The 12,251-nt window shown below is 38.7% G+C and overlaps 1 protein-coding gene across 2 annotated transcripts; it reads left to right on the top strand.

Moving 5' to 3' along the window:
• rps15a (ribosomal protein S15a) lies at positions 1–8,285 on the top strand. 2 transcript variants are annotated; one of them, XM_011675147.2, is made up of 5 exons: positions 1–114; positions 4,059–4,197; positions 4,743–4,822; positions 7,112–7,197; positions 8,119–8,285. In XM_011675147.2, exons 2-5 carry the CDS (start codon positions 4,065–4,067, stop codon positions 8,210–8,212), a joined length of 393 nt encoding a protein of 130 aa, XP_011673449.1. In that variant the 5' UTR covers positions 1–114; positions 4,059–4,064; the 3' UTR covers positions 8,213–8,285.
• Positions 8,286–12,251: the final 3,966 nt, after the last annotated feature.

Raw genomic sequence — 12,251 nt, 5'->3', positions numbered from 1 at the left:
TGTGAATAGAATGATATGGGATAATGCAAAACGACTGGTATCAACGACTGCCAATTGTGATAGAGATTACTTCCGGTTTGATTGACCTTTTTCAATCTCGATCTTGTACCAAGGGTTAGTTCAAACGAAACAACTTTTAAAATCGCTCTAAATCTAATCTATTTAATACATTGTGAATGAAAGTCGTTCGTAATTATTGAAATGATCACCCATTGTAACTGCTAAAGGCACCCTGTCATACAAATAATTATGGAAATAAGAAATATTACTCCAATTCAGGACAAGCATCGCAGGAAAACATACGTGTTGTGTACGGTGACATAGCCATATCACCAGTGCAGCGCAGCTCGCTCCCGTACCGCCTGTAGAATTTCGCGGCGTAGCTTAGCTTAGCCTTAGGGAGCCTGCGTGTCCTATCACTGTGTAACTGATTTCTGTATTTGTGTTGCTAAAATCCAGAATGAGTATCTCGTGAATTTAGTAAGCCATGTCACTTGTTACTATGGGGCTAGATTTTCAATTTTTGTTTGTGTCTAGAGTAGTGGCTCCGGTCTGCGGCCGATCGGCGGGAACTGCCGATTCTATTTTTATTGGAATACTCACAGAATACTTCAATACCCTCAATAAAGAGTCCATATACTTACTTATTAAATAGAAGTCACAAATAACCAAACTGACCCACAGCGTGGTCAGCATTGACCATGTTTCGAAATGCTTCGAGTTCCCCGGTTTGCGGGCACGCAGTACCGGTTTGCGGCACGCGTACGTCACAAAGCTTTATGCGCTACGTCACGATGAAAGCATGTACCAAATTACTACGGGTAACCCAAATTCTCATGTTTATCTGTTGCTACGGTAAATTTGTGAAGTTTTAAACAATTTCACCTTTTCCTCGAATGGATCATCCCATACGGGGGTACGTACTACTAGAAACTATCGGGTCATAGGGGGTACACACATCAGCACACATACCATCATACACGATCCCGCATGTTATGTGTGTATTAACACCCCCTGCCGCAAACCAGAAAAACACGTAATTACGTGCCGGTTTGCGGTCACCCCATGCAACTAGCCATGCGGTGGCACATTCAAAATATCTGCGATAGGAGACAGACCACAGCCATCATACTTCCACAAAAACATCAAATTTCACCTCCAATCGGACAAATATCGGACAAATAAAGCTACAATATTGATCTAGTCATGCCTCGATCTCTTAACTTAAAAGTTAGCACCTGCTGGAATTTTCATCGGCGACTGGTGCCGTAGATTTCCGACATCGCTGACGGATACTCCGTACCGATAGGAGCACCTGCTACGGACATTTTCGGCAAAGCAGAACTTACCGTGGAATCCACGGTAGGTTTCAATGATTATTATCGAGTCATATTCATTTTATTTTTGAAACAAATACCCCTGGCCGCAAACCGGGCGATGCCGCAAACCGGAGACTCTACTCTAGGGTAGCGCGCCCAGTATTCGGTCAATTCCCAGTATTCGGTCAGACAGCCGTTTCAACAGCCAGCTGTAACAATTTAAAAAATAATTTATGAGCCACGAAACTTGCACAAATCAGGCAGCTGAACAATTTTTCTTAACTCTCAAAATTAAATCAGATTTAGGGCCCCGGAATGATCTCCAACTTAGCTCGAAATTGGTCAGTGTCGCACAACTTTCCGCACTTTCGCGTTCTCTTAGCACATGCGCTAACATGCATAGCCATATGTAGAAGTCTATTGCGAAACCACTACGTGTGCTGTCACAATGAATTTAGTATGTGTGTGAAGAGAATCACTTCCGTGTTCGCTCCATCGCAGCGAATTTGCAAATGACGCACTTGCCGATGTGCAAGAGGTATTTATACGATACCCTTGCCATGCGGTATCGCTCAGCCAGTATTCGGTCAACGCATTGACATTCAGTGCTTTATTGCGCAATTGTGTGAAAATAGTGCGCAAATACGCTACGCTCCTTTGCAACGGAGATACCACGCACAAATCGCGTGACCGAATTCTAGTCGGCGCGACCGAATTCTGGGCAGAAAAATGCTCCGTCTTCTTTCGGAAGTCTTTTGCTTATCGTTATTCTATATTTTCAGTGACTATAAAATCCTGTTAGAGGAATAAATTTCTTTTCTTTTGATGGGTAGATTGCCCAATGAAAGAGGTAAGAATTCAAAATATTAGTGATTTCCCCTTAAGTGACCGAATACTGGGTACTCTACCCTACTGTCCTGATTCATCATGTTCATTCATGGCTTGTCTCCAGAACCGCGAAGTGGGACTGGGAATGAAATTGGGGTGAATGCACTTTTCAATAGGGGCGCTGGTCCGAGAACAAGAATTGTTCACATAAATGAGGATCGTCTTATTAAACGCTGACAGACACGTCTGCCAAAATGAGGATCGTCCGTATTTGTACTGTCTAGATCTAGATCTACTGAGCAGTAGGGGCGCTGGTCCAAGAATGAGGATCGTCCTCATAAACAAGGATATCCTCATAAACAAAGACAAAATGCGTCCTCAAAAATAAGGGTTGTCTGCATTTTTGAGGACGTTTTTTTTCATCGGCGCTCTGGGGGTTTCATATTACAGAACGGCCTGCTGGCGATGCCAGAAATGGATTCCCCGGGGGAAAATAACCCTAGTCTAGTTCCCTGTCTTCTTTTATGGGTTGTCTGTCTTCCCAAGGATTTATTGCTTATAATGTGAAAGTCTCTGTACAATGCCAATGTAAAATGCATCAAGAAAATCATTGCAGAATCCGTTTTTTGCATCGCCAATGCACCGATCACAAATATGAAACGTCTGCAAAAATGCAGACGGTCCTTATTTTTGAGGACGCATCAGTCCGTGTTTACGAAGACGATCCTCGTTTATGAAGACGATCCTTATTCTCGGACCAGCGCCCCTACTGCTGAGACTTTCATGTGATGAGCGATAAATCCTTGGGAAGACGGACTACCCATCAGTAGGGGCGCTGGTCCGAGAATAAGGATCGTCTTCATAAACGAGGATCGTCTTCGTAAACACAGACCGTCTTCGTAAACACAGACCGATGCGTCCTTAAAAATAAGGACCGTCTGCATTTTTGCAGACGTTTCATATTTTTGATCGGTGCATTGGCGATGCAAAAAACGGATTCTGCAATGATTTTCTTGATGCATTTTACATTGACATTGTACAGAGACTTTCACATTATAAGCAATAAATCCTTGGGAAGACGGACAACCCATAAAAGTAGACGATGAACTAGGGTTATTTTCCCCCGGGGAATCCATTTTTGGCATCGCCAGCAGGCCGTTCTGTAACATGAAACCCCCAGAGGCAGAGCGCCAATGAAAAAAAACGTCCTCAAAAATGCAGACAACCCTTATTTTTGAGGACGCATTTTGTCCTCGTTTATGAGGATATCCTTGTTTATGAGGACGATCCTCATTCTTGGACCAGCGCCCCTACTGCCCATGAAAGTAGATGGTGAACTGGGGTTATTTTATCACGCAGAATCCATTTTTCACATCACATGTGCACGGTTCAGAAACCCAAAATGTGCAGAGCGTCAATGAAAAAAAAACTGACACAATTTGTCTGCGTTGAGGATGATATTCACATATCCTTGTTTGTTTGTTTAAGTAGACGATCCTTATTCTCAGACCAGCGGCTACTGATGAAATTGTATTTGTAGTGCTGCTTGGGGCTGAGGCATGGCTATCGATTCAGATTTCTGTGTGTATGGTGGTACGTGGTGTGACCATAGTGACGCTTTACCTTAATTTGCAGATGGTTCCAAATGTCAAACGATCTGATGTGACCCTTGCCAGATGAAAACATACCATTTCCTAGTCACAAAATTTCCTTTGGAATCAAGTTTAAAAGACATTGTCTGAAAATTTTGCTCTATAGACTAGATGGATCTAGAGGTCTAGATCTCTGTCTTTTAAATTATATTGAATTCCGGCATCTCTGTCAACTTGTCAGAAGTGGGATGGGAGAAAAAAATAAGCGCCAAACTCAAAGATTGCAACAAAAATTACTATTTATTTTTCTCCTATCTAGGCCACCATGGTGCGTATGAATGTATTGGCAGACGCACTGAGGTGCATCTGCAATGCTGAGAAACGATGCAAGCGTCAAGTGCTGATCAGACCATGCTCCAAGGTTACTGTCAAGTTCCTTATGGTGATGATGAAGCATGGTGAGTAGCCCACATTCCATTTCAACATGAAATGTTCACTGCTTTCATTTTCAGAGAAATGTTTGTAATGGTCTAACATGTTCAGTATTCTTTTTAAGACAGCAAAGTCTCGATTTCAATCTGTGTTTTTATGCCATTATTTTATATTACCCAAATCAATCCTTCGTTATTACTTCGTTTACAAGGGGATTACGATTGAATAAAAGGTTTGTAAGACCATGCCTGAATATCCAATGAAATAATGCAGCCAGCTGTACATGTTAGGCAGGATTATTGATGATAGAGAAGACTGTTGTGATTTCTATGTGTACTCCAATTCTGTATGAAGTCTTTGCAATAAACACAAATTTAAGTGCTAATATAACCTTGTATATATTTACTCTTACTCCATCGCCCCACACCCTCTCTCTCTCTCTCTCTCTCTGTACCTTGTGCTAAAGCCAGGGTAATAATAATGGAGCGCCAGGAATGGCAAAGTGCCAGATATGAGCACTATACAAGTTCACTCCACTATTATTATCATTGCTATTTTTGTATTATTTCAGGATACATTGGGGAATTTGAGATCGTAGACGACCACAGGGGAGGCAAGATCATTGTCAACCTCAACGGCAGACTCAACAAGGTTTGTATCTTTTCTCTGAAATTTAAGCCATAATCGATTACACAAGATGTAAGTCCTTGGTTGATGGTCATCATGGTATTTGAATGAAAGGATGGTATTTCATATTTTGCAAAGAAATTAATAACTTACTAAGGGCCTATCACATTTTCATGGTAATAAGTGTAAACCATTTCCTGATTATGATAGATGTTTAAAGTTGATACTCTAAGCAAATAAATGTCCCTTAATTTGTTACCTACGGCAAGTATATGTTATTTTTAAGTTTTTCAATTACTTAGTATATCACACAAAAATTCTGTCTACTCGAAATCCTCGATTGAAATGTCGAAAATATCCGCCTCTCTTTGCATAGAAAATCAGTCACGGCGCTGGTCTACTATTTATGACCTCACGTCCGGGAAAGAGTATATTCACGTACCCGGATGTTCCATAGCAAACATGTGCAGAGTGATACGATTTTCTGCATATTTTTGTTTCAAAGGCTGAAAAGTCTAATAAATCATAATTCTATGTACAATTCTTTACCTTCCCCTAGTACCTCATAGTATTAATATCAATTCCCCTTTTAAACATTATGACATATACATGCCAACGATGTGCTATTAGTCGATATTTTCACCATGTAATTTTTGTTTTGGTGTTGAAATCGGCCCAGGCACGGAGTGAACAGTAGCTGTCTACCCATGCACAGTTCATTACCTTACACTACAGCGAACTCCCGATGGTTTCTTCTTCCTTTTCCCCATGTCTTTCGCCTTCCTTGGCCCTGAAGATCCTTCATCTACCAATTCTGACACCGGTAGTCAGGAGCAAGTCTTTGTTAGTTGTTTTTCTTAGCTGGCAACGTCGCTTTCATTCTCTTGCAACTGCCGATAAACATATAACTAGCGCACGTACGTTCCATCACAAGCAAGCAGCGCCTAGAGCAGCGGCTTGGTCTTACCTCCCGATTCTGCTCGCTTCACGAAAGTTCATGCAAGAGCCGCATCACTCGCCAAAATGTTATAGAGGAAGCGCGCTTGAATGATCTCGTTCAAGTTTGATATTTTACAACATAAAATGTTTAACTGGTACTGTATCCTTTTTTGAGGCAGTCACACACATCTATGATAAGTATAGTTCTAGACCTATTCGTTTTACAAAACTGCTCCTGTACCTTATCTGATGACGATATAATGCATCCGCCTATTCATACGTGCACGATTTAACTTTAATTCCTAAGCAGTAAACTCGTCTCAAATCTCTACCAAATAGGTGAATATGAGGATATAAAAAGAAATCAGCGACTGGAAAATGTTGCTTCGTTATTCTTCATTCAAATGAAAACAGAAAATCCATCAAATATACTCCTTAACAACAACAAATCTAAGCTCTGACAGGATAGCATTTACGTAGGGATATCACTGCCATTCACTCTCACTGAGCCCATGAGTCCCGTTCGTGACGTCACGGATAGAGGCCCGACTCTACGTGCACTTCCGGGTTTCAGACTTAGATATTTTGGTAGAGTTTACTCGAATAAATTCATTATTCTAAACTTGTTTTGTCGGGTGGACACCATTTGGTGTTATTATGGGGGTTAAAAGCTTTCTATTTATGTAATTATCTCAGTATTTGGGATTGTCTTAGAGTATCAACTTTAAAGCTCATGCGGAAAGCTCATGCGGTGAATATCAGTGTTGAGATGCAGCTGGTCATAGAAATTGGATTTGAAAAATTAGAGGCTCATTAGAAAATTGTGTAAGATTGGACCAGTAATAATGTTAGCCAAAAGAACAATACAATTTTCACATAAAACCCTGGATAAAAATATTTGGAACGATACACAGTGAATGTGAGAGCTCTCGTTATTTGTCAAATAGGATGAGCCCTTCACTAACAGAAATGTCCCAGAAGATTTTGGAAGTACTCTGTAAATTTGCTTATTAAACGCTTTGAGATAACAGAGATGGGCAAAAATATTCTTTCCTATCTGAATATTGTTACATTGTTATCAGAATATTGTTTAGGTAGAGCAGGATTTGCCTGGTTATGATTATACCATGGAAGATGGGTAACCAAGGCACTATTGGATCAGTATGTTTAGGAAAGGAGGGACATTACTTAAATGATTATTTTTAAACAAAATTATTCATCTCCATACTTTGATTCCGGTTTTTGTTTGGGAAAACTTTACTTTTGTCTCTGTAACCCAATTAAAAGTGTGAATGGAGTGTGTATAAGCCTCGCGTAAATTGTAAATTCCCTGCCATGCATTCATCGTATGTTTAATGTTTTATTTTTCCTCAGTGTGGTGTGATCAGTCCTCGCTTTGATGTGCCCATCAACGAAATGGAGAAATGGACCAGCAATCTCCTTCCATCTAGACAGTTTGGGTGAGTCTATTGTGGTAATACCTTTCTACTGGGACATTTAACTTGAGTTTCTCCACTCATCATCATCAACCCTCAAAATACCCCCTTCCCCCCTTTTGAGACCTTACTCAAATATTCATGAAAATAATTTTTGTCCTAACCTGACCATCAAGAATGTCTCTTTGGTGCGAAACAGGCAAAATCACCAAGCCCACTTTTTTTTGCACTATTTATTTATTTACTTATTTATCATTTATTCAGCAATTCACAAAAAATATAACAATGTAAATATAAGTGAACGAACATTAAGAGAATGTCAATTATAAATGCACAATCTTCCAGGAGGTCCTCTTGAGTCACCATTGAATATTTCAGGTAGCAAAATGTTATGCTTAAATCATCGTATAAGTTTCCTGTAAGGCTGTGCATAACCGTGTAATGAGGTACTCGAGTACACTCCCAGGCTTACAGGCGAATACTCCATTACTCGGACGCCATAATAATAATAGTGAACAATGCTGTTTTTAAAACCAAAGATGACAGAATAATCCATTTTCCTCTGAGTCCAAACAGAAATCCGGACATTTAGTCCCAGTTTCTGAGTGGTGAGTTGACAGTGATTGAGCTGGGAAACTTTTTTATCCGCTGTACCATGCCGGCGCTGCCTCCCGGGCACGGGTAAGCGTCGGCCTGGACAGTGCCAAGCGCTGGCAAAAACAAAAAATGGCTGCCGAGTATTTGAGTACAAGAAATCGTACTTGAGTTGTTAACAGTGCGAGTACTCGAGTATACTAAAGTATATACACAAATATGATGATGCTTACCTAAATTGAGATACAGTTAACTGGTGTATTGTTAAGCCTCTTACAGGCCTGGTTATTTTTGTGATTTTAAATGTATGTTTACTCAATGAATATCTTTCTTGTATGTGTGTGTATACAGGTATGTAGTCCTGACCACATCGGGAGGTATCATGGATCACGAGGAGGCGAGGAGAAAACACGTCGGTGGCAAGATCCTGGGCTTCTTCTTCTGAACAGGGCCAGAGACGGGGTGTAAATTCACAGCAGAAAATAATAAAATAAACAAAAAAATGAAATAAACTTACAGTTCCTTGATTTCAATTGGTGTCATCTATTGCTGTAGTGTGACGTGTATGCTGTTTACAGAATACTAGAGGCTGTTTCTCAAAATCGTCAAAAATTTAACTTCCAAGACATCCCATTGAAACGTGTTACATAATTAACACGTTTCCAAAGGATATCCATGAATTAGATATAGACAGTTTTGAGAAACTAGGCCCAGTTTGTAGGCGACAGTCCCCTTTCTTGAATTGGCCAATTAAATTACGAATCTGAACCTATGTATATATTTTAGTTGTTTAAAGTTGCCTTTGGTTTGTCAAAGATGCTTCTGACTCGACAACATCGTGCATGTGAAATGGACATGAACAAATTGATTGTTTTGAAAAGATGAGTATGCTGGCAGAGATAAACATACCCAATGCTCAAAAAGAAAAATGGTCTATTCAAGAAATGAGGAACAAACATCAAATGGTGCATATGAACTGTGAAGGAGCTAATCATGCATAGGAGTGTGTTTTGTATGATTGAGGGATGGAAGTATACTAGCTTGCCTTGGCTTTGAGAGAGTGAATACCACTGAAAATTCTGTGTATAGGCATTAAAGTGTAGCAATCACCAAACAAATTGTGTTCAGCTAGAATGTATCAAAAATTTAAAATAAACTTTAAAATAAACTTCATCCCACATTCTATGGGTCAATGGGTGAGGAGTATGAAGGCAATTAAGGATAATGCACTGAACAATCAACCTAAGTTGGACTTCGGATCCGTGTGTGCTGAGTGCTCATATGTTTGAGAGAGTATAATTGTGTAAACTTGCAATATCTCTGTTCAGAAGTAACATTTGAAGTTCATGTAGTACATGTAATACCACATGAAAATACACATGTACTAACGTACAGAACCAAATTGTGTTTGGTGACTGGTACACTTTAAAAAAACACACAGGGGAGAGTGACAGTTAATTCAATTTCAGTGTGGAATAATATTAAAATAATCACCACCCCCCCCCCCCCTCCTTGCATCCTGAGAGGGGGTGCAGTGAAAAGTGAAAGAAGAAGATAAAGGAAGGAAATGAAAGAAGGTCAAGATTCTTTTTGAGGAGATATGAAAGGATGTTTGAATTGTGGATTTTAAAAGTTTGAAGTCTTGAAAGAACCACTGTCAAAGACAGAAGAGTGGTGGAAATGAGAAAGATTCAGATGGGATAATAATTCTAGAATGAGTGGTCAAGTCAGGGAAGATAGTTACTTTCAAACCTGATAACTTCCTGATTTTGTTTTTATTTATTAATTTAATTTATTTGTCTAAAAAATGAATAGTCCCTGAGATTGATGCAAATCCGGCTTAAAATTAAGGGGGGGGGGGGGGGGGGGGGTGCTGTCTTTTCATGACTAAAACTTTTTTTTCTTCAACTCTCACTATTACCCCTGTTACATAAATAATCTGCTTCTACACTGTAGTATCATTATTTTTTATGAGGTGCCTACTACAATACAAAAAAACTAAGAAAAACACTTCAATACCAAACAAAATTTCCTCTCCACTTGCTTCCACTATTCTTTAGTATAATACATCTTCCTATTCTCTCTTTCCATGTCTCTACTAACTATATTGCACTGTGTCTTTTGTCTTCTTTGGGCATGGCTGAGGAGTTAAATCTTTTGTCAACTCTGTTTGTTGCTACGGCAGGCAGCCAGTGAAAACGATTTTGTTTAATCAAATTATGGAAAAGCAAGCATTACTTTAAACAAAGACAACTTTGTTTTTCCTGGCTCATTTTTTTAGATTGAGGTGTCATGAAAGGTTAGAAAATGAACTTTCTAGAAATGTGATTTTCTTTTTGAAATTCAGATACCGCCTGCAAAATGACTTTTTGGTACCCTCTCTTCAAATTTTTTTAATCACTCGTGCGTGAAATATGCATCATATGAGTTGCATCAAACGAAAGAGGACGATCTAAGTTTTATAAATGTGTCATCTATTAATTTTAATTGTGATTAAGTTATGATAAAACATTGATAACTCTGTTCTTTTTTTTCTGGTACACACTGTAGTGGAAGCAAGTGGTACGGTATATCAGAGCTCAGACATTGATCTTTCAACTATATTTTCTCTTTGTACCCCTCATCTCTCTATTTCTATCTCCCTCACACACACACACACACACACCCCCCCCCCTCTTTTTTTCTCTTCCTCTCACCTCTCTTCTCCCCTCTTCCACTGGTACCTGGCTTTACTTCTTTAAAGTACAATGTACTATCCTATTGTTCAGCCTGTCACTTTAACTATAAGTATAAAATCACATTGATCAATCAAAGGCACAACAAAAAAGAGCAAAATAACTTATGTTTACAATTGGCTAATTTTTATTTACATACATGTCATAGAAATTCAGTCGTTGTCTCACAATACAACAGAATAGTGTGCTCTTTTCTGAGACACGCCTACAAAATTTAACCATAATCAGCTAACTTTACATACATTATTTACAGGTATTAAAACAAAAAGTGCTCTACTGGTTTCATGTCCAAATTTCACAAAAGTAAATGGTATTAAACTTAACTACATGTAGTTCATCTGAATATGATACTTGGTAGGTACCGGTATGCCAATATTTGCATTATAACGGTTCATCTAATCTATCCAGAAACGACAGAAGCTGGATCATAACCTTAAAACAAATTACTTTACTACATTTCTAAATCTTCTCCAACACGGTATAAAAAAATAATGTGTTTGGTTGTTTCACGATGCAGGCATGCTGAAAAAGGCACATTCGTTTTCTAAATGACACGATGCATGTTCAATGGAACCTCTATATGGACACCATCATCACTAAATCTTGTTATAACAAGGTGATTTTTCAGTACATGTTTAAATTTTTGTTTATGAGCCCTAATTCAATGTCACAAGGTAATTTGCTTAGTCTAAAAGACTATGTTATAATTAGGTTCCTATCTGTTACATTGCATCTTTCTTTCTGCCTGCAATTTTTGAGGACAAAGCTTTTCTTTTTCACACTTGGATGTGGTTTGCTCTTACATACACAAGATATAACAGCATCTATAAAAGCTCATCTGTCTTTGAAATATTATTGTACATGTGGAATTGAATGCAAATACATATTTTAGACAACATTGCTGATTAATCACGCTTGCTGCACATAATGTAGCAACAATATAAACACTGATTAAGGTAGCCACAAAGTGACTTGGGAGTAAGGTAATAATCTCATTTCCGATACTTGTACTTGTAGTTATACACTGAGTGATTTCAAGTTGGGTGTTAGTGTTAGTGTTAGTGTTTAGAGCAGTCAAGAGCTCTTAAATCGAGCGGAAAATTTACTGATGAAATTAAGAGCCCGATACCGATATCAAAATCGATAGCTTAACACCAGCTGTGACGTCACCACATACTTCATTTCACGACGATGATTTAAAAATAGTACATCAAAACTAAAGATATCATGAAAAGTAAAGAATAAATTTACACCTATTTCTCTGGTCTTATAAAATAACTCATTTTACACATAAGAATATATGAATTACCTGTTTCACATATTTTTATTTGATTGTCGGACAATAAATTGGCGTCGTTCGTGCGTTGACTGTGTGCGGATACAACACTAACACCGAACTGTAAATCAACATTTGCTTAATCCCTAGGGGCTAGTGTTAGTGAATAGGACATTTGTACGTAAAATATTAACACCAGCCACAAAGGTCGGTTCAGCAGACGACAATTTTGCAAAATCGATAACACTAGCTACCGGAAGTTGACGATATTCAGAGGTCAAAACCTTAACACCAGCTGATTTCCATTTCGGTGTTTAGGCTGGTGTTAGTGTTTATTAAACACTAACACTAGCCTTAAACACCCAACTTGAAATCACTCACTGTATCATAATCACTACTACATAATTAAAATTCATCATATTTTCAAAGAGATGAAGTTCACAGCAAGTACTGAAGATGAGATATAAGGTTGC

This window comes from Strongylocentrotus purpuratus, unplaced genomic scaffold (genome assembly GCF_000002235.5).
Source record: "Strongylocentrotus purpuratus isolate Spur 01 unplaced genomic scaffold, Spur_5.0 spur5_scaffold_14, whole genome shotgun sequence".
NCBI lineage: Eukaryota > Metazoa > Echinodermata > Echinoidea > Camarodonta > Strongylocentrotidae > Strongylocentrotus > Strongylocentrotus purpuratus.
Note: the sequence above shows the minus strand (reverse complement) of the source record. Positions and strands in the feature narration are given on the sequence as shown.

What these genes read in the sequence shown, in the direction of transcription:
- rps15a (XM_011675147.2), top strand. Translation starts at nt 4,065, where the DNA reads ATGGTGCGTATGAATGTATTGGCAGACGCACTGAGGTGCATCTGCAAT. An exon ending in TATGGTGATGATGAAGCATG is followed by an intron (nt 4,198 to 4,742) that starts GTGAGTAGCCCA and finishes GTATTATTTCAG; the next exon opens with GATACATTGGGGAATTTGAG. An exon ending in CTTCCATCTAGACAGTTTGG is followed by an intron (nt 7,198 to 8,118) that starts GTGAGTCTATTG and finishes GTGTGTATACAG; the next exon opens with GTATGTAGTCCTGACCACAT.